The sequence below is a fragment of the Sander vitreus genome, chromosome 8, assembly GCF_031162955.1.
Source record: "Sander vitreus isolate 19-12246 chromosome 8, sanVit1, whole genome shotgun sequence".
Taxonomy (NCBI): domain Eukaryota; kingdom Metazoa; phylum Chordata; class Actinopteri; order Perciformes; family Percidae; genus Sander; species Sander vitreus.
Window position 1 is genome coordinate 23,627,349 of NC_135862.1, and position 22,981 is coordinate 23,650,329.

Below are 22,981 nucleotides of genomic sequence, written 5' to 3' on the forward strand. Positions count from 1 at the left end.
TCTTGGCTAAGAATCGCAGCAGCGAGAACAAAGTTCACGAACAAGCCGTAAAACATCTGTTAACATAACTTCCTAAGATGAAAATTATTTATTATCTGTAACCTGGAACTCCGTTAGAAATCAACTGAAAACGTAAAGAATTGCAAAACCTCTTGGTAATGACAGAGGGCAGCGCAAACAACAAAGCTGATGTTCAAACATAATATATAACTGCAATATAAACATGTTTGACTATTAGGTCCTAGAACAGTATGTTATGGCTCAACTTCCATTTCTGTAGCACTTTTGCTCTGAGCAATTCAAATAAATGTACACCAGTCTCTGCAATGGCTCTAAAATATAGCTGTGCATATGAATAAATTCAGCTTTGATTCATTTGCTTCTTTCCCTGGTCCCTGGCAGTATAGAACAATGCAATATGGAGTATGTCCTTGTATTGTATCTAGCTTACTATGTGAACATTCATAAACAGGCATCATAGGTAGCATGTATGTCATGGTCAGGACTAGTCTTCCCAAAAGATTTGTCACCGGACATAAATGCAAGGACTTTACCGTCAATCTTTAACACTGCTGACCACTAGATGGAGCTACTCTTTATAAACATTGTGACAAGGCTTTTTACTGTAAAGTCTGTCTGTGCTGACAATATGTTGCATTCATTAAATCGTCCTGTTAAGTCTTATATTTCCACCTTATTTAGCCTTGATAAATGCATGTTTATACACATGGAACAGTACATTATTGCTGTGAAATCAAGTGTCAGAAAACAGATATAGCACTGAAAGCATTGCTTTGAGATTGATCATCCTACTGAGTCAATTTAAAACAAAATAAAGCAACAGAGTACCCACTGCCGCCTGCCTGGGGAAAAAGAAACGAGCTGACTGGGCTTTATGGGAATAAAACTAGCTTCCGTGTTTACACCAGTGACATAATGCACCACGTCTTTCCTGTTGTTAGTGGTTACAACTTTAGCAATTCTTTTAAAAGTTTGCATTCAAACTGCTTTGGTGCAACCTGGTTTAGTGGTCCTTTGTTATCAAATATTGATCTTAAGATACAGTAAAATAACGGTCATATATAACAGTTACTCATTAGTTTGACATACTGTTAAGATGTGTGAGCCTGCTCACAGTTGACCATAAATGCAGTAGAAATGTACTGTATATGCTTTGGGTGCTTTAGCAAAGATGACCTTACTCTGCAGCCTCAAAAGCCCTTGGGTTAGAGTTGCTAGCCTCAGTGCACTGCAATCAGGTTAAGACACTTTGGTTGCAACAAAATGAAACCAACTGGAAGTATGTAACAACAATGGAACACTCAGCTGGTATAAGTTCACCTTATTTCTGTGTACATTTCTATTTACCGACCCTCGAAATTGAGGACCAAATCTGGTCTCACACGCTAACAGGAGCAGGCAGGTTGATGCACTCATTTTTTGTGCAGCAAACAGTAACATTGGCAGCAGTTTTAAATACAAGTTCAACGCTTAGAAAAGTTAACTGAAACCCCTTCCCCCCCCCCCCCAAAAAAAGGTGCAAATATCACATAAATCTGTACATATCAATGAAAAAAAAAGTCCTTTCACACCCACACACACATACACAAACATTTGACACACTTAATAGCTACTGGCCTTTCGCCTCTTAAATGACTTTGAAGACTAATCGAGCATTACCGGGAGTCCCAATCATCTTGGCATAATCAGTAACACTTGAATGATACTTAGAAACTTCAAAAGGTCACCGATTTGGGCAGTTGCTGTCCAACTGGAGGCATCCTGCAAAAGTCTGGGCTGGATCGGACCAGGGGCACCCCTACTGCCGACTGTCCTGAGGGCCTGGAGTGTCCTGGGGGAGACCCCGTGTACAGCAGTGGTGCTGGGAAAGCAGAATGGTTCCTTGGGCCCCTAGAAAAATGCTTAGAGTAACCGGGCGAGGTGGCTCTGTGTGTGTCTGAACAGCTGGCAGCACTACCCATGTAGGGAGTGAGTCTGTCAGCAAAACTAGCTGGAGGAGGGGGGATGATGGAGTCCTCCACCCAGCTGTCCTCTCCTTCATATTCTGGCTCCTGAGGCAAACTGGGGAGAACGCACAGCGAGGGAGGGATAGGGGAAGGCGAAGGAGGGATAAACACGGGAGGTGGAGGCAGAGGGAAGAGAGCAGGGTCATAGTCTCCGTCAGTGCTATGTGGGGGATTGCCATGCATGCTGGGAATTTCCTCAGGCGTGGAGCCCAGCAGCCTCTCCAGGTAGCGGTCGTCATCGTCGGCCTCGGAAAGGTTGTCATACTGGGAGGTGTTGGAAGGCCGTCTGTCTCCTGTGTGCATCGGGACGTAGAGGGAGACTGGGAACTTGGTTGGCTTTGGGGGAGGAAGTCTGGGAGAGGAGGAGGAGGATGTGGTCCAGGCACTGGGAGTAGAAGGCTTTCTGGGAGGGGAAGGCTTTCTGGGAAGGGAAGGCTTTGAGGGAGGAGGTTTTGTCTGTGTGAGGTCAAGAGACGTGGGTGGTTTTGGGCATGGTTTTGGAGATAGCTTCATTTGAGTGACCAGTGGTGAGGCTGAGCGAGGGGAAGGAGCGCCCCGCTGAGTCTCTGGGCCAGTCCCAGTACCCAGGTGGGGGGATCCATTGTCCAGAGGCCCTTGGTCATTCTGCTCAGTGTAAAAGAAAGGTGGCGGTGGCAGATCCGGAAGGTCCATGAATTCCTCCTCAGTCTGCACAGCAAGAGCTTCCAAATCAAGGGGCTCATAGGGTGGAGGCCAAGCCAAGGGCTTGTCCCGGGTCTCTGGGTCTCCAGTCTGGCTCTCCTGTTTTCCCACATCTTCGGTCTGGCTCTCCTGTTTTCCCACATCTTCGGTCTGGCTAACCTCTGGAAGCGACTCCTTCACATCTCTGTCCAACTCGACCTCAGCACAGCGTTTGTCTGCTTTTGGAGGTAATGGAGGTGCTCTGCAAGGCCTTAAAGGAGAAGGCGTACCTTGTGTGTGGACTACAACTGGGTCAGGTGAAGGCAGAAGAGGTGTACCCGAGTCCTGGGGCTCTGCAGGAGAAGGAGTTTGGTGTAGGGTGATGCTGTCTGTTTGCTGGGCCTCTGTATTGGGTTGGCTGTGGGGCTGCAGATTTATTTTGACCTCCAGTGGAGAGTCAGGCTGCAGAGGCAGAAGGAGAACTGGTCTCTCTTGACCCAGAGGTTTCTTTGGCAGCTCCTCTGACTTGGCTAAAAAAAAGGGAAGGGAAGATACTTTTAGGATGTATCAGACAAAGAGGTGAATGTGGCTTTAAACTGAAAAATAAAGGGAATAAAAGAACACAACTGCACCTGGAGGAGGTTGGTCCAGCTTTTTACTGCGAAGCTCAGACATAGCAGCATGTAATTGTTCAACCACCACGTCATCAGACAGGAAGAAAGAAACACCCATCTGCTCCTGGAGAAACTCCCTCAGCTCCTCTAATGGAAGCTTCTGCAGGCGCTCTGATCGGACACACACAACCCAGATACAAAAAGTGAAGTCATAGAATGAGAGACGCTAATCTATGAGGTATAACGTCCTGAGGTAACCTCTGTGATATGAACAATGAATGGAAATTAAACTGTTAAAGACAGTGCTTCAACACAGGCCTAACTTTAAGACACCAAGAAAAGAAGTGGCCCGTCAAAGAGCTGTTTTGCAAGAATGTGACCGTGCTGAGGCAATGCAGGTGCAGGTGTCCAATGAAAAGTCAGCTTTCGATTTTTCTCCACAGCAACCGCCCACTTGCATTATGTAAGCCATCCAGTTAGGAGGCAGCCAAGCAGGAGGCAGCCAAGCAGAAGGCAGCGTCACTGGTATAGCAACAGCAGCCACGGCTGTATCGGTGCGTGAAACTGGTTGGACTTGTTCGGCACGGGAGATAATGTCATCATCCTCATACTCACTCTTGTGTAACTTGAGGGTTGTATAAGCCATGGCAGTTAGCATCTTCTCTCCCTCCATTATGTAGATGTCCCATAAACGCAGGGTGAGGGTAAAAGGGGTCTGTTATGTAAGACACACAGCAGCAGATTTGAAAAAAAACAAGAACCCCAGATGTGGTTCCATGTTCAAAAGTATTAGCGATGGAATGCACTATGATCTACTGATGAATGAGTTAAAATGCAGAATACGTCTGGCACTAGATAGAAACAGGGAAGAACATTCGTGCAGTTTGTGTTCCAAATACCCACTCTGTCAATGAAGCACTGCAGAAACCATTTGGTGGTGTAAATCCCTGTTGTCATCTGCTCCTTATCCTGTGGAGCAAGAATTAATGAGGAATAAAGTCTCTATGGGAAGTCACTTCACATAATCTGTCCTCAGTTATAAATCTAACGTTCCAAATGACGCTTGGACTAGCAGTAACGTTCTGAGCATGTGGCCTTTTGCAACATAAATTAATCATATAATGAGAAATGACCCGAATAAATCGACTGCAGCCCGTGCACTTCTAAGCAACCGATTAGCTTCCATGTATCTTGCGTGGACAGAAAGCATCAGTCGTACAGATGTGCTTTCACTTACCAGGTGTTTCTTCAGCTTTGGCAGCATTTTGGAAAGGACCAAATCATGATGGGTCTGGAAACGGTGCAGCTTGGGAAATCCTGGGATGAAGAACCCTAGCACGGTAGAAAAATATATAAATGGTGTGTGGTAATAGTAGAGGCATAATATTTATTATTTATAAAATGTGGTGCATTTTTTTGCTTTCAATTAGCATTAGCTGTGGTTTTCTGCAATAGGAAATTCTGCACACCATTCCTATTGTAGCAATATTATATGAAAACGTGTGTAAAGTTGACAGGCATACATGAAGTGGAATTGAACATTTTTGTTTTTCCAGCTCTTGAAACTAAATAATTAGACGTTTCACTCAATTATAAACTAAGACAAGATGTCCGATACATTTTTGAGTACATATTCTCAGATGGGCTTAGGATTGGTTACAGTTTCACAACTCACACACATTTCTGTCCCTTTCAATAAGAACTGTTGTATTATTTGATAGGTCTAAACTTCAAATCAGCTCGTTTCTGTCAGCCTTCATTTCTTCCTCTGTCTCACCGTGCATGGCATGCTTGCTGTTGGTGAGGAGCTGGGACAGAGCCCAGAAAGCGTCTTCCTCATTCAGGTACATGAGCAAGATGGCAGCGATCTGACTCATTCCCTGGCAGTAGCTCACCTCCTGGGGGAACACAGACAGGTTCAATTAAACAGAATGGGGAAATAAGAGGAATTATTCATAATTTAATAGTAGAACGCACACACACCAACACGCGCCCAAAGGCCGAGACGAGAGAGCATCTGAATGTCTGATGTGGTCTGAAGCCAGACTGTGGATGTGTGGGTGGTTATACGGCACAAAGAGGACCTACTGTACATGCAGCTACGATATTATAAACACTTTTACCGGAGGGTGTTCAAATATTTACAGCAGCCCAACATACCTTCTTAGTAATGTCATGTCTTCAACTTGAATTACCCCCAATTTGACTCCACAATGATTCAATGATTTACACTAAACACATCACCCTTGACAAGCACAGATACACAAAACCAGACACACACACACACATTTGCTATTTGTCCATATTAAGGCTGATTATTGCGCAGCCAGAAATGGACACTCCAAAGTATCCTTTCAAGGAAATACAGTAAATATAATCAGGGTTGAAGTGGGGTTAAACTACACATTCTCCACATTCTTCTCTATCGTCACATAGGCAAAAGGACAAACACACACACACACCCCCCCCCACCTCTTTCTCGCTCGCTCTCTCCTACTGACCCAGTTTCTTCTGAGCAGTGTGTGAAAAGAGGAAAAAGGGAACAGCACATGCCCATTTCCTCTACCTCTACAAAGCATGGACCGACTACAGAGCCTAATCCGAAAAAAAAACTGGACTTGGACTGTGTTTGCGTGGGTGGGGAGATGTAATGTGCTGTACACAATGTCTTTGAACGGTAATATTTCTATCCCTACCAGACAGCAACAATCTGTGCTTATACGGGAATTAATGTATACAGATTAATCCACATGTACTGTGTGTGTTGAGATACAGGCTAGATTAACACGCATTTACTGTATTTTACTAAATATTTGTTGATACAGAGAATTCCTACTTGGTTGCAAAAGCCAGATTTCACCCCACAGAGACAAACTCTGGCGTGTGGTAGAGAAAGTGCAGAGGGACTTTAAAGTAGATGCAAGGAATCGTCATCGTTTCTAACCTCAGCATCCACAACTGGTAAATAAATGGTAAAACAAAGACTGTTAAGATTACAAATGAATGTTGTTTATTAAAACAAAAAGGGATGAAACTGCCTGGCTTGGGCGGTCATGACAAATCTTATGTTTGCAATTTTTCTGACGTATCTTAAATCAAGAAAACCAGGCTCATTTGCATAGTTTCCTTGCACGTTAAAAGATACTGTACGTAATGTCAAAGGGGAACTTAGTTGAAAGATGTGAGTGCTGACTATGGATGTGGTTTCACTGGTGGTCCGACTGTTATAAATAAAAGACCTCAACCAAGGCTCTAAATAAGAATGAGAACGGAAGGGTTTAGAGTGCTTGGCCGGTTTTTCTTTTGCTGTATGGAAACTAACACACTCGATGGACTGTTGCGCCCCTTACGTGCTGCACAGCCAGTGTACACAAGACTCCCCCATATTATGTAACACAAACTTAGGTATACACACACACACACACACACACACACACACACACACACACACACACACACACACACACTTACCGTGTTGTAGACAGAGTAAGCTGCTAGTACGTTAAACAGTGCCTGCTGCCTAGAGAGGGAACAGAGAAACCACAGGTTAAAATGAGGATGTGGTTCTTTAGCAACAATCGAGCAAGCTGAAACAGTGTGTCGGAGTATAGTGGAGTTTATTCCATGACAAATTAATTCCCCGATAATGAATTCCCAGAGGCCACGACTACTGATTTCTCAACCACGTCCTTAACTACATTAACTCCATCAATCAACACAGACAGACTTAAAACAGCTCCAAATAGTTTAGAGGAGGCTCACAGATCCTGGCTGCATCGTATCATCCTGATAGTGTTTGTATAAATCGGTGTGTTTTTGTGGATGATCTGTCCCTCTGCCTAGTGGTCCGAGGCCTGAGCTCTCCAGCTTTGCTTTTAAGTATTAAGGGCTTGTGTGGAAATACTTATGTGATCTATCAGTGCTAGAGTGACAAAAAAAAAAAAAGTTTGTGTTTTAAGGGATCAATAAAGAAAAAAAAAATGATCACATAGTTTCTTCCAAAGCATGCAGCGTCTATCCAGTTTCCAAAGGGTTGTGTGATGTGTGGCTAATTACATCTGGAGTCTCAAACGGTTTCAGACAGTGAACACAAGGCAGCTATTGTGTGTGTGTGTGTGTGTGTGTGTGTGTGTGTGTGTGTGTGTGTGTGTGTGTGTGTGTGTGTGTGTGAATGTGTAATTAAGCACAGAAGTGGCATTAACAAATATAATGTGGACATAAGAGGATGTGTCCCCTCCAGGCCTCTATAGTAAATACATCTCTTATAGACAGAGACAGGAAAAGCAGCTTGAAATAGTGGTCAGTATCTCGGTGTTAGCGAGACAGCTGTTGACCTGCAGGGAAGGAGTGGGCAGCCAAGCAGGATGGAGTGGTGTTTTGGTCTGTTTGGGCTGGTGGCTTTGAATCGAAGGGGAAGTACGTTCCAAAGAGCCAGAGGAGACCACTCAGCCGCACTCTGTCAGAGTTAAACTGACAAAGGACAAACCAGTAGCTCTCTACGAGTTCAAACTCACAGCTGTCCCACAACTGTGTTCTGAAGCTAATTTAATGTTTGTGTAATATATCTTTTTTACATGTATGTTGACATTCTATCGATGGGGACAGTGTTATTCTGTACATGCACACTTGACAGGTTGGTGCACAATTCTGTATGAATGCCACTTCCTGTGGGGCTTTGTGCACTGACAGGAAGACTAATAAAACACAAGGAAACCACCACTTTGGTTTTGTGTGTGTGTCTGTTGGTTTGTGTGTGTGTGTGTGTGTGTGTGTGTGTGTGTGTGTGTGTGTGTGTGTGTGTGTGTGTGTGTGTGTGCGCTTAAGTGTGACCTCTTAAGCCAGAGGTCACACTTTGCAGAGCCTTTGCAAGGGCAAACTTGAACATGTGAGGTGACAGAGAAAATAAAAACAAGAACTTTGGAGACACTAAAAGGGGTTGAAGACATTTGGTATGAAAAGCTACCTAAACGGTTTCACTTATTTTACAGGCTAAAAAGGTCAGAGGAGTAGTCATATAATCCAGAGGAACATTAGCAACGCTTTTGCTCTCACTCTCACACTTAGGATAGGTACAACCTACTCAGGGTCTCTGATGTGACAAGGCAAACTGAAATACAAGCCGTTCCACACAGCTTTTTGCTGAGCAAAGCTAAGAACTCACTTGACTCCAAAGCGGTCCATGAACATGATGTGGTTCCGGAAGGTTCTGTTGACGTCTAAGTCTATCTGTTTGATCTCTGTGGAGAAGTTACGAGCCTGCTGCTTCATTCTCTGGAGGATAGAAAAAGGACAACTATGTTCTAAAAGCTAGGAGACTTTAAGAATTTACCCTGTCACAGATGCATTTTAGAGTAATTGTCACCATTTTTTTTTTTTTTTTGAAATCCATACCTCATATTTTCCGTCGTTATCTTGTTTGACTTTCTCTATGTCCAAAAGCAAGGCCCAGGCCTGGCCTCTCAGCTGCAGAGGGATGCCTTTATACACACGCTTCACCAACTGAAACACATGTGACAGATGAGCAGACGTGTATGGGGACTCAACTAAACGTGAAGAGACTTTATGTTCACCACCACAACTAGAAGAGGCAGAAGGGTCACATATAGGTGTTAGCTCATTTTGAATGACAAGAACTCATCGCAGGCACTTATGTGCTTGCTTTTCCTGTCTAGACCGGAGAGGAAGGAGGATAAGGGAATAAGCTGTGGTTAAATGGGGAATGGAAAATAATACATTAAATAGTTGAGTAGGACAACAAAGGGAAGAGAGGGCTAAATTGAGACAGCATGTTGAGTTACATACCTTTTCACTGTTCCTGTACTTGTCCCACTTCTTCACCATCTTCAGCCATTTCTCCACTCGCTCTATGTCCTGCTGCTTATGCTGGGGAGAGGAAGGACAAACATTCATGTGGCCCACTGCATATATATATATATATATATATATATGCGAAAGGGCGTGAATTAAGAACGCAAGTTAAAAGTTGCTACCTTTTCTTCAAGCGCACTGGGTGTTGGTAGCTCTTCCTCACTGGAGCAGAAAAGCAGAAATACACAACGTGTATTAGAAATAGGGACACAGAGGATCAGCTAAGTTTAGCACTGATATAAGACATCAGCATAATGTGAGGGAGAGGAACAGAAGTAGTCTAGATACAAATGAAGGTGTTCTCCTAGAATTGAAAACACCGCAAGGAACCTGTCAGAGCTTTAAGTCGGGTAACGTACTGCAGGAAGCCGAAGCGGTCGGTGACCTTATAGATGCTGTATTCAGCATCCTCCCATGGGTCAATGTTGACGCCCTCCTGCCTGCCCTGAAACAAACACATACCATAACCCCTATTAGAAAATACCGTGTGAAAGAAAGAAAAAAACTGTTTAAAAGCAACTTACAATGGTGCTTGTGTGTGCTGCAAACAAACTGCTATACAGATAGAACAAGTAGAATAAATTGAACATGTTAAGTAAACAGGGACAACAATGATAATGTACTGTATTTTCCAAAATTTCCAATTGTCTTTCCTATTCTAATGGGTCACTTGAACGTGTTTTAACCCTCATTTGTGAACTACACATGCAACAGTCACTGTGCCATTAATTGATGATTCCTAGTCATCCCATCTTCACTGCCTGTTGGTAATGAATATTCTGAGTTCACGCATTGCAGACATCACTCAGGGCCTCTCTATTCAAAGACCATCACCTCCCCCGTTTTGATGTGTTAGATACACCTTTACTGCCATTTCTTTGTGCAAATATTGAGTACCAAAGGATTTTACTTTTTTTTTTGTTTGGATCATCTTCACAAAGATGTTCACGAACTGTGGTACACTTTCTGAGCCTGAGCTTTGGCAGTGGTGGAAATGTGTCCCAAAGAATGCAGCAGAAAAATGCTCTGCTGCGTTTCCTCCAAATGAACCATGGCTTTTGTCGATTTTTAAGCTACGAAACCTCAGGTGCATTACGTGTGTTTATCATGAATGTCATTAGAGTACTGTCAGAGTTAGGTGATGGCATTCCTGTGCACACACTTACCTTGTCATATTTAGCGATGATTTCAGCACGTTCCTCTGCTAGCAATGTATCTATATCCTTCTTCATGTCAAAATCTGGAGGGGAAGCAGACAAAAAATGTCATTCATCATAATTACCAAAATTGGCATGAACCGTATTAACGTGCCTGAATATTTACTTTAATATGTATTTATTTAATATTTTATTGTTGCTTGGTGATTCACTGCTTGTTGTTGCTGTGGAATATGAAGAGTGTATGGAGATATGATCACATACTCTAACCTATTCCTAGGAATAACATGGATACATTTTGCTTTAATGTAATACTTGACTAATAACAGTAGCCAAACCTTTTTTGCTTGCCTAAAGCAGAACAGAACAGGCATCATTTGAGCTAGTGTCATCTTATCCCTTGAGATGAAAAAGACCACACAGTATGCTATATCTCCTTTCCATATCTTTGTCTATGTCTCATCAGCTTAATAGTAACTGTCCTACTTACTTATCTACCATCACCCAAACCCAAAAAGGAACAGTAGCTCATCTGGCAAATTATAGAAATTGTTGTTCTTTAAAAGAAGACGTTGCATGTCTATAAGGAGTGTGAAGACACAGGTCACGAGGCCATTAGCAACTTCCTGTTGGTGAGCTCAGAGCTTCAGCTGACAAGACGGTCAGTGTCATCAGACTTCAACTCGAGGTCATAGATTCTCAGTGTGAACTTATGGTTAGTGGTATACTGAACATTACTCTGCTACTGTTTAAAAATAGAAATAATAATAGTGACAACACTCAAAAGTTTATATTTTATGTAGGCCTGTAACAATTATTCTAGAATTTATAATATTGCGGTATCTTTGTTTAACCGCAATTAATTAGCTAAGGTCTTAAGGCGTATGACTGGCAATTGTTGATTGTGTTTAGATATGCCAAATTGTAACTTAACGTAGTGGTTATGGTCGGACTATATATTATTATTATTATTTCAATTGTTTGCACTTGACCCTATACACGTTCATAGCAACAAAAAGGATGGGGGGGGGAATACAGTTAGAAAAAATGTAGAAGAATAAATCCATTTCAGACCCAAGTAGTTTCAAAAAGCATACAGAAAAAAAAAACACTTGAAAACGTGAACGCTTCTATGCTCATGTCAGGTCTGATTTTGTAGCGGATATGTTACATGTGGCTGTCACAGACTGATTAGGGCTTTTAAAAACAATGGTTCCTCACCTACCTCATTTGTCTAAATATCAGCTTGTAAATCCAAATAGTTTACTTATAAGGCCAGCTCAGGTCAGACTGCGAGTGGATCAGAAGGGTTTAGACTGAACCTCTTAACCTCTCACAATATCAAATAATCCATGCTGTGAAACGGTTCCAAGGAAGCTTCCCAACCTTTTTCCCCTTCTTGATTTTGGAACGCACAAATACTGTGTATAACATCCCAATACTCCTCTGGTGTGTTTCCAGACTCGCATGCATGACATACGTGACATGTATGTAGTCATTTGCGCCTCTGCCTGTGTGCAAGGGACAGAAGGTGACAACTGAGGCCCGAGCTGTTGCTCCTGGAGCCTCAACCCCTCTCTTTTTCCTTACAGTATAACCCCCTCCCTGACCCCGGTCTGCCCCTCTAAGCGGTGTGGATGAGCTCTCGGCTGTTTAGCAGTTGTCAGGGCTGAATAATCGCCCAAGAAAGAACAGCCTCACCTCTCGTTTGCCAGACCAGCATCTCAGAGTGATGTTTGGATATGAAGAATATGCCAGTTATGCCTAGCAGGCACAGTGGATAATAGGAGATAAAAGAACCAGATACAAAACCCAGGCCCGTCGCACCCTTTGAATGTGGGCCTACTGCAAGCATCAGAGTTAAGGACCACCTGCTACTTTCTGGTCTTTATTTTAAGTAACAAGGTAGACAACAACGCCTTTGTCACACTGCAACCTTAAATGCTGTCATGGAACAGATGCCTAAGCTAAGACAGTTTAAATGAAAGTCTTTGAACAGACAGATTTTTAGGATGAGCTACAGCATTATGGCTAAAAAAAAAAGTAAACACATTTTGCCACAATTTTGCCAGTTGTGACAGTCCGAAACCAACCATTCAGTGACTTTTGTTTAATAAGGTCACACGCTATGAGGAAAACTCTACAGGAGGGCCCATTGCAACAGATGCTAAAGCGAAGGAATACTTTCACTGACGTTTGACAACATGAGTAGCCAGCTGAAGCCTCAGGCGGTATGCATGTCTGACATACCTTGCAGCAACAGGTGTGAAGGCACCTGACATCTTCCAGAAACACCATGTCACGTTTCCCTACAGACCTATGCCTTGTGCTGACCACGACACATTTTGTCTGAAACGATGTGACATTTACCCAACATGGAGACATTCCCTACGGAAAATGCACAGGACAGAAAGTGAGAAAGCGAACTGAAGCTTTATTTTATTAAGTACCATATAAACCTGATCCCCCAAAACCCCAGCATCCAGTCTTCTCCATCAAAACAACAGCTGAGTCTCTTGTCTAACAGGTGGGCAGTGAAACCAGACCACTGAACAAATGGCCTCTGCTGTTCTATGCTTTCCTTTTTACAATTTCCCTTTTCCCGTCTATCTCAGGTCAAACTATTTCAGGTTTTTTCGGGGCGTAGGCATATTTTTCTGAACAGCTGAGTAAGCGGTCTGCGAGGTGGTGCCATTGACATGCCTATATCATATGATCAGGGAAAAAAGCCTGCCTTGTACTTTACATTCACAAGTCTGCTGTGACAAGACTCGAAGAAGAAATTAGGTCAAGATAAAGCTGAGTAACTTTGTGTATGTTGCTTCCCTCTCAAGAGGTAGAACATATTAAAATAATGTCTGAACTACAGGAACGGTTTACATCAAGTGATGTGAAAAGCTGTGTTGAAAGCCTGTTTGTAACCTCTGTTTATTTGGATATATATGGCTTATAAATGCTAAATAGGGAGACATAAAGTAAACCTAAAAATAGTTTAGTTGGCAAATGGATACCAGGCCGAACCAATAATTAGGGCTGTGTTTCCTGGCTACAATTCTCATCTCACAGACGAATAATGTTATCAAGTCCAATGCAAGGCCACACATAACTGGCAAGAGTTGTGATACATAGCCTGTGGCTGTGGAGAGGCCTTGAAGTTAGTCATGTTAGTCTGAAGGAATACAACAGAGATGTTTTTTATTCAGGCTGCACGTGGGGAACTGTGAGCTGTTTTCAATCACTGTCTACTAGGTAAATTGGTGTAAAAGGGCTGTTATGCTTCATCTTTAGGTTCCAGCTGCTTACTTCCTGTGTTGAGACTCCAGACTGCTGATAGTATTGTGTTGGGGCCAGGAAGAAAAGGAAACCAGTGACTGCCACTCCTTCAACAACAGGTTAAATGAGAACTGCAACAAGAGTGTGACAACAAAACAAAATGGGACTTACTCCAACCAAGGAAAACCCTTTTATGGACAAAGCTTTAAGATCTCCAGACTTGGTGTTTGGAGTCTGCCAGAAAGACATGAGTAATACCACGATGTGGTCAGTTCACATTAACACTACTGGTATTTTGCCTGTGAGTCACCACCACAGCTGAGGTCCTCCTCAATGGGGGATCCGTCAAAGGCATTACTTCTTGCGGAACAGCTCTTTTCAAGTGGTGGCTAGAAAGGTGGCTAGTTGTGGTAGGGATCAGAGTGTCAAACAGATGAAAGCTGGAGGGAAAAAAGTAAGTAAGCAGCAGAGAAGGTCACTGAGTGGGAGAGAGACCACGCAAAAACAATTAAACATCATACCTGGGGGTGTATACCGGTAGTTAGTACGGGTGTGTGTGTCTTTATGGTAGGAGTGAGACCAAATATAGAGAGAAAGAGGTTCATTCAGATGTACATTATTTACAGCTTTTAAGTAGATTATATGCTGAAAATATAAGATGGGAGTCAAGTTCAACAGTTGGTATTCACATATTTACATAAAAAAGTATGTCACGTCTCTCAAAATATAGGCGGAGTGAGCCCGAGGTGGTGAGAAAAGTGGTACGTAGGCCAGTTTAGACAGTACGCAGATAGCTAAAAAACCCATTTCCCTGTTTGGCTAAATTTGATAACCTGCTTACTTACAGGATACAAGACTTTGAGCCTGGGGGCGAGGTGACATCATTTCCTGTTATGACATAGAGCTCTAAATCTAGCTTGCGTATATAAGTTCTCAGTGCACTGCTGTAACCACAAACGGCTTTCACAGCACTGTGAATCACATCGAGCTAAGAACATGGTTTTAAGCAGCGATGCGGCAGTCAAAAACCTCCTTTACTGATTTATCACCAAAATGTCCTCTCTCCAAATATTTCGCGCCGCGTTTAGCCCTGGTATGACCCACATGCCCTAAAGTGTCACGGATGAAGACAGTCTTTAATGAGACAGAATTGTTAGGACGAATCATTTTATTACAGAGACTTACAGGGAGTAAAAGCTGTAAGCCGGTCTCTGCATGGAAACCCAAAAGGCCATTTGTTCCTTTTTCAGAGCCTAGTAAGCTAGTTTATGGTGCAAAACAAAATACAACGTAAGAGAAAGTGAGACTCAGATCTGCATTGCACTATCAATGCTCTACTCATTAGCAGAACGTCTGCACACAAAAAAAAAGGAACCCGATGTCATTCAATTCAATTTAGATTGTTACACTGAAATATAACATATCCATTCTGCTGCATTTGTTTACGCTTTACCCCATTTCACTGGGATGATACAGCACGTGTCCTCTTTTAAATATACTTCTACACTTCCTTGATCCATAATCATCTCTCTTTTGGCGTATAATCAATCTTAATCTGAGCAGCAGTCAGAGTCAAGGCAGAGGATTAAACAAGAGCAAAATCAGGATGACAGCCTGAGATTAGAAGGAGTCTGGCAGTAGTCAACCAACTGTAGGAGCCTGGAAACTGAGTGCAGCGAGCTACACTGGACTGATAGTAAGGGGTGTGTATTTACTGTGTGTGTATGTAAAGTATATGTCTCAGTGTGGGCAGACATCTTGAGCTGAAACCCTTAAGTGAAACTATGTCAGGGTGGGGAAAGTTTAAACCAACCGAACCAAGGATGGAAATACGTTGTGTTTCATCCTACTTACGGATATTGCATTGAAACCCAAAGGCACAGATTTATCTAATTCTAAGATCCAATCACATTTTTCATAGAGCATCTTTTTTTGTGGCTGGCACTCAAACCCGCTTCCCAAACTGCTGATGGTGTGACGAAGGAGAAGACGACAGATGTTTGGTTCTTTTTACCACTGAATGAATGACTAATCAGTCAATGCTGCGTGGTCAGCCAAAGGAGCAGACATGCTCGGGCCATGCACTCATTCAACCTGGTTACCCTAACAAAGCATACTCCCATAACGGGCTCTCCTATCATATATCTGTGTCATTTATTATCAGTAGCCTCAGTCAGGACACATGGACACATCAAGGCATTTCGCCTCATTTGTGTGTCTGTCTCCAGTATACATACCGTACCTCCTATGACAATTAGTTTCTTAATATGATTGTGATATCATAACAGATAACACGCATTAAATGTATTACTTTTGCAACTGTGCTAGTAGTAGGTAATCATTTCAGTAATTACTGCAGTACAATTCACTGCAATAAACTTCAAACAATGACCATTAGCTGTAGGCTCGTGGTGATTGTGGAGAACAAGCACATCATTCCAGTTCAGAAAAGGAAGGAGGCTAACAAACGACCACATGGCACTAATTTCCACATAAAGAGGTCTGAAGTCCCAGATGGCTTCAGAGCTCCAGTTTTTAATGGGTGTCAGACACACAGTGTGTGCATGTAAGCATGCGTGTGTCCAGAAAACAGACGAGAAACAGAGAGAGATGGGGATCGCTCTAGGAGGTGGTTTCTCTAGTTTAAGCAGGGGCAAGGTAGCTTTGGAAATTCATTTGGAAATGTTACGGATTTCTTTGTGCGTCTGCGCATCTTTTGTTAATTTCCCCTCGACACAATGCTGATTTGGCAGTTGAAAACAAATGTTATAAAAAAAGGGAGCCCCTCAGAGACGAAGAATATCACTGAGTCGCCCCAAAGGAAATCTAAGTAGGCTGGTACAAGATGTTTAACAGCCGTCTCTTTCTTTAAAAGGAAGGTATGGAGTCCACAGGGAACTCACGGAGATACAGAGCTGCTCAAACTGGATAACTGAGGGCTTGAGGCTCTAGTGTAAGCCAGAGAGGGATTCAGTATCAGTGCATGATACGCAATTACGATTAACTGGTATAGAAACATCTCGTACTTCTAGGTCTTATCTTGTTTGCCATCTTCAAGCATGCTGTCCGTAATGATCGATCATTACATATACAACGATGTGTGTATGTGAAAAAACAACCAGAAACTTTAAGACCTTCAGCCTCCAGACACATAGCCTACAGAAGGATGCAAATGTAAAATCCCATGCTACCAAACATGTGTTTTGCAGGTGTGATGGTGGACAATGGCCAATTGTTTACCCTTACCCCAGTGGTTCCTCTCATAGTGGCTATTGACTAACAGCAAAGCATGACAGTGTGCTAACTTATCTCTTGACTGGGTTGAAGCGACCACTGAAACCATATATACTAGAAAATGAACTTAAGCAGGGAAAAGAATGATACCAAATTAGGCCAATGAGAGAAGACTGCTGGGCAGCCTTGATAGGCAGCCACAAAGTCTTTCCACAAATTCCTTGTCTTTCTTGCTGTCTGAGGTCCCCTCTCCTCCTCAGTCTCCCTCCAATTATTTTGTACCGTGTAGGGTTTGTGTTTATGCAGGCTAGAAAATAACGGCGACACAAACACTGTGTGACCCAGGCGCGAACCATCCAGAGCGCAGGGACTGGGGAAAAAGCACATGGCTCAGAATAGCTTGTCCTCCCCAAGGGGCTTTTCTGTCCTGCTCCACTCTGTTACCACTGTCACTCTGCCTTATCCTATTTGCAAAGCTGAGCACATAGAACACAGATTCACCAACAACACTCACCAAACCTGTTCCCCACATTAACAACAAAACAAAAACTAGCTCTCAAGTAAGTATTTCACCCTGCATCTGACCTGGCCTGAGAACAGTCTCTGGTCCTTGCTGCTGCCTCCCCAATTACCTGGGGGGCGGTTGTAGATGCTGGAGTTGCAGCAGGCCAGCCAGAGAGGCCTTGATTCCCAGAGTGGCAGCACTTTTTCAAAGGGTGGTATGGGGGGGGGTCTAAATATAACAATGACCACACAAAGTTTTAGATGCTGGAGTTGCAGCAGGCCAGCCAGAGAGGCCTTGTTTCCCAGAGTGGCAGCACTTTTTCAAGGGGTGGTATGAGGAGGACAGGAATATCAAGGGAACAGTATTCATAAACACAAAACCACAGGATCCTGCTGAGAAAGCCACATTCTCATAAATGGATCCTCTTCCTATAGCAAAGGATGGAGTCATAATACTAGCAGCCAAGCCAGAGCTCTCACTTTGAGTTTAAATAACTAGGGTTATTACATTAAAAACTAGCACTGTTACGTTATAAAAGCTTTGTAAACACTGAATATAAAGTCAAACAACCAATGATGAATGGTTAAGAAATGCACGAGGGAAATAGACAATATTTAGGCAAGTTATACAACCTCCTGCTGACTGTCACGTTATTTTTAAATTCCAGCTTGTATCTAACCATTTTCAAAATTATCCTTACAAACTCCACGCGTTTTTCTGCAATACAAACCTCCTTCACTGCACCTAGATGCAAATGCCACGGTCGACAAGCTCACGCCAACTTGAGATATGATACTCACCGTTTGTGTGGGTTACTATTACAAACTCTGCAGCACAGCACTTGTTCTTACAATGCCAAACTGATTAAATAATTCAAAAAGGTAAAAACATTCAGAGTGTGTTACCCAATGAGAAAGGTCCAACCAGGCTCATCTCGAGTCAGAAGCTAAGCAGAAATGATGCTAGGTTGACTGATGCACACTCCACTGGGGATTTGGTTATCATAGTTTTTATGTTCAAATGATGTTTACAAGCACAGAAACAGAGGATTGTGGTACATGGAAGGGGAGCAGCCTTACAGTGGGGGGGGCTCACACTGGAGGGGAATTTCACTGCAAGGAGGTTAAAAATTTGGAGCAAACAAATCTGAAGTGGCATCTAAAAAAGACACAAACTAGAGACAATAATAGAGGGGAAATTCCAAGTCAGCCCAATTTAGTCTTTATACAAATGCCAAAAGACAAACAAATATCTGGGCTATTATCCCATAGAGCCACAAACCCATTTCCTCAGTGGTGTATCTGTTTTCAGCCCGAGTAACAATCTACGATCCCAACAGTAGTGTGAACTCCATTTTACTAACGATAGTGTGGGGAATAGATATGGCTAATTTATAGACAAACTCGCCTCATGCAAATTCCGCACTAGTTCCTGGCAGTGAAGTACAGCCTGAATCAAATGAACCAACACATGGTGGTGCAGTGTGATTATCACTGTGTGGCGCAACTAACTATTGTTTCCATTTATCAGCTAATGTGTCCTCGTATCAATCCATTGATTCGCCATTAGTCAGTGACATGTGGGATATAAGTGAAAAATGCTCATCACAATTTCCCAGATCCCAAGGTGACATCTTCAAATTGCTTGTTCTGCCTGACCAACAGTCCAAACTGAAAGATATTTGATCAATTTAGATTGAAATAAAAAAAACAACCAGCGGCAGTTTGGTATTTTTCTTGTTAAATTACTTAAATGATTAACTGCTTATCAAAAGAAATGTTCTGTTGATTGACAAATCAATTAGCCTATTCTTCTAATCACTGTAGCACTCATGGCAACTCTAAACAGTTAGAAGAAAAAAAGGCTTCTATACATATCAATGTCACATCATATAGGCTAATACTGTATGATGAAATAAGATAAGACTTGGTCTGATTAGGTCTGGGAATTGGCTGTTGTAATATTGTGATGTGTCTAAAATGATGTCTTTACGCCATTAGGAGATTGCATTACAGTAATGGGATACAGTTTTCTGAACTTATTAGATTGCTCCATCTTAGTAATGAATATCCTATACACGACTATCGTTGCACACAGTGCAAATATCTAAGTATTAGGTCAGAAATATCATGAGAAATGCCCTGGGTTCTCATCCACCGGCCAGCTGAAGCCTTTGCATGTTGTCTCTGCGATGGGTTTCCTCCCACAGTCCACACACATGCACGTTTGTTGAACTGGAACTGGAAATAGCACGTAGGTGTGAATGGTAGTGGGACAACCTGTCCGCGGTGTACCCTTCACAATCGCCCAGTGTGTGCGGAGATAGGCTCCAGGACCTTGTGACCCTGACCAAAATAAGCAGGGATATGGACATAGGCAATATTTTAAAGACATCTGGAAAAATAACACTGAATCTCTGAGAAGACATTTCATGAGTCACACAGCAGGGCTAACAGCCTCTCTGTCTTCTTTATAGTTGGCAAAAGGCTTCGCTATCTGGTACGTTTTGTGACACCCAGTGTTGGGCCTTTGACGTCTATCATAAAGCCGCCATTCAGGCAGACAAAAAGGCTATTGATGCCTCTCTACGGAAATAATATTATCACAACAGAATACAATAAAGGCTGCTGATTGAAGAGAGTTACAGAACCATAGATGGTAGATAGTAATAAAACTATTACATTATATTGAGTTGATGTGTTTCATCAGTAGTGTTTCGTTACCTTTATGTATCATTTGCAATGCTGCTGCAATGCTTTAATCCAGAAAAGAAACATTTACATCAATGGTTTTTGATACCTCATGCAGTGAGATATGTGGCGATTTACAGCAGAAAAAAACTGAATCATCAACTCTGACAGTACTTAAAAAAAAGAAGGGCTAATGCTGCTGACTGAGGCCCACTGGCATAAAAACCAAATGAGGGCTCACATGCTTTGCGTCACGCATGGCTCATATCCTGCTGGCATCAGAGAGGGCAGTCAGATTATTGTTGAAAAGAACATTCAAGTCCCTGGAAGCTTTCTACAAATAAAAGTTCAGTTCGCACCCATTTCTCTTAGTCAAACTGTACAGCTGGATTTAGCAGTTCAAAGATCAAACTTCTCCAGCAATGCAAAAAGTTAAGAATTTCCCTTGATTTGGCGATGAAGAACATATACACCAAAGAGGAGGTTATTATAAATAACACTGATCGAATCAGAGTTTTAGGGGAGCAAGTCGTGTGTATCAAACCGCCATTTTTTTTTAATTTTTTTTTAAATACCCTGGTTGTAAATGGGCATCGCGGTAACACTGACGATTGGTCGACTCACTGGGACTTGATCTCTCAGATTAGAAATCAAACCATTTGAACACAAGAACACAGAGCAGAGAGAGTGTCACAATGAACAAGAAAAGAAATGATGAAGGATGGGTGGAGGTGGGTGCTGTCACCTTTCCGGTGCTTGCTCCTCAAACCACAGGCAGTGGCTCACACATTAGGACACACTAAAGGCTGTACATAGCAACAATAAAAAATACAAAACACTCTGTGCTATAGGCTTGCATGCCATGTACGGCTAAGAGAAAAAAACAACTCACCATTATACAGATCTTGACAATCTGTGGACTGATTTGTACTGAGATAATTAGATCCTGTGAACCCATAAGCATATGACCACAAACACGCAAGCACACAAACACAAAACATATTAATCTGTCTCCTTCAACTTCCTCCACATGCATACAAGCAATGATGCACACCAATTAATGACATATTTAAATGTGAGGCAATGGCTAGAGATAATGTGCACTTGCCATTATCAACCTGCACATCTGCTGCATTACATTGAAAACAAAAACACAATTGGGGGGGGCAAATGACAGTACAACAATGACCACCAGACATCTGGTAGAGGATGAGAGCGAAAGCTGGAGATCTTTCACTCAGACTGTCTGTAACCTCCCCCACTTCATGTATGAACTAGTGAGACGCCCAGTTAACCATCCAAAGGGGACCACGCATGGCATGACATGACATGACATATACAGACCAGTAACTGGCCTACTTCTGGACGCTGGAGCATCTGTTGGCTGTGTAGTGGGCTGTGTAGGGTAAAAGCCAGCTTTCTCCAATGACGAGAACTAGCTAGGTCTCCCTTAAATAGTAAATACATACCCTGGCCTGTTATCGCGATCACAATTATAGTTCCTGATTCTGACACTTGTCTCGTACCTGTTATGTAACGATATGCGATAATTAAAAATGCGGAACTTAAGGATGTCAAGACTAAAACATCGCAACCAAACAGTAAACATGTACTGTTTGTTGTAGTGTGTAACCAAAAAAAATGAGAACAGAGAGACGGTTCACATTTCTCGCCATCCTAGCCAGGGTTTACATGCCATTTAACAGCTGGAAACTAAACCCGTGAAGAGTGATGCAAAATCAGAAATTCCCCTAGAGAAGCGCTCGGTCACTGTTCTTACCACAGAGGGTTTGTTAAGATAGCCATCTACTCTCACAGTCAAATGTATCTGTTCCCAGAACAAGAACCAGCATAAATCTTCATTTCTATAAGTCACGTGCACATGGGAGCCCAATCTAACGTTATCCACAGCTCTATACGAGCGAGTACCAGTTACAATTATTGCTTCCTTTACTGGTTTGTTGTGGATTAGGCAAGTTGTAAAAACACAAAAGAATCGGATAAGGAGATTCGGGCGACAAGTCTTTTGTGGCCACCTACGTACTAGCGTTCCCAGCGCTAATTGTAAAGTGAGTGAAGACTGAAGAGTAAACGGTCAGTAACGTAGGTAGCTGCTTACCTTTTGGGGTGACTTCCCTTCTTCTAGGTGCTGTACCTACAAGAAACAAAATCCACTATTCTCATTATCTCTTTATCTTATTGTCCAGGTAAGCCGTCGCCAAAATACCGTCACTGTGGTGAAAGTTTGTCCCCGACTGTCGACTAGTTTTGCTGAAATCGATGCTGGTCAAACAGACGCACACCCTAACCCAGGTCCACATGCCGCGAGCTGGCTGCAGCTGTCTGTGGCACTGGCAGACCGTTGTGACAGTACGACGCACGCGCACAAGCGGCTGGCGGGAGGTTAGCATGGAGGCGAGTCTCCACCGTTCTCTATGGTCTCCACTGAAGGAAAGTTTGAGCATGGGTTTCCGTGTAATGTGCAGGAACTGACCCAAACGACGGTAAGCCATTATATAAACAGCTTTTTTTAAATTACTAATATGATACTTAAATATAAACAATCAGGGAGTTCCACTACTTCCTCCATATTTTGCATTGATGTTATTAAGCTGCAGTTTTGCTAGCGAATACATTCCCCAAACTAACGAGATGATGAGTCAACCTTAACATTAGTTGAATGATGGTTAGCTAACGCTAGCTCGTGTTAGCTTATTACATTCATGTTATTTAGACATTTACCTAACGAGTTATTAACTTAAAAATAAATAGTTGCAAGGAAAAATAATCGGATGAATAAACTATGTGACACAAATGGCCACATTGCGCCCTCTTTTGGATAAACACTAAATATACAGGCAGTGGTAGTCTACTTTTAGTCTTCTTATATACTGTCTATGAGTCTACTAGCCTAGAAATCTAGACGCACCCTAGCGGTAGCAAATGTAATTTG

At 42.6% G+C, this 22,981-nt stretch overlaps 1 protein-coding gene across 3 annotated transcripts; it reads right to left on the reverse strand.

The window, feature by feature from the left end:
* Positions 1–55: 55 nt before the first annotated feature.
* LOC144522452 (uncharacterized) lies at positions 56–22,369 on the reverse strand. 3 transcript variants are annotated; one of them, XM_078257539.1, is made up of 15 exons: positions 22,148–22,369; positions 20,921–20,974; positions 10,336–10,409; positions 9,529–9,614; positions 9,292–9,331; positions 9,104–9,184; positions 8,693–8,800; positions 8,463–8,572; positions 6,773–6,821; positions 5,079–5,199; positions 4,539–4,633; positions 4,205–4,270; positions 3,917–4,016; positions 3,320–3,472; positions 56–3,217 (listed from the first exon to the last, which is right to left on the reverse strand). In XM_078257539.1, the coding sequence occupies exons 3-15, from the start codon at positions 10,399–10,401 to the stop codon at positions 1,737–1,739; spliced, it is 2,556 nt and encodes an 851-aa protein (XP_078113665.1). In that variant the 5' UTR covers positions 10,402–10,409; positions 20,921–20,974; positions 22,148–22,369; the 3' UTR covers positions 56–1,736. The 3 variants fall into 3 exon arrangements, with proteins under 3 accessions (XP_078113665.1, XP_078113664.1, XP_078113666.1); XM_078257538.1 differs by lacking the exon at positions 20,921–20,974; XM_078257540.1 differs by lacking the exons at positions 20,921–20,974; positions 22,148–22,369 and adding an exon at positions 12,577–12,992.
* Positions 22,370–22,981: the final 612 nt, after the last annotated feature.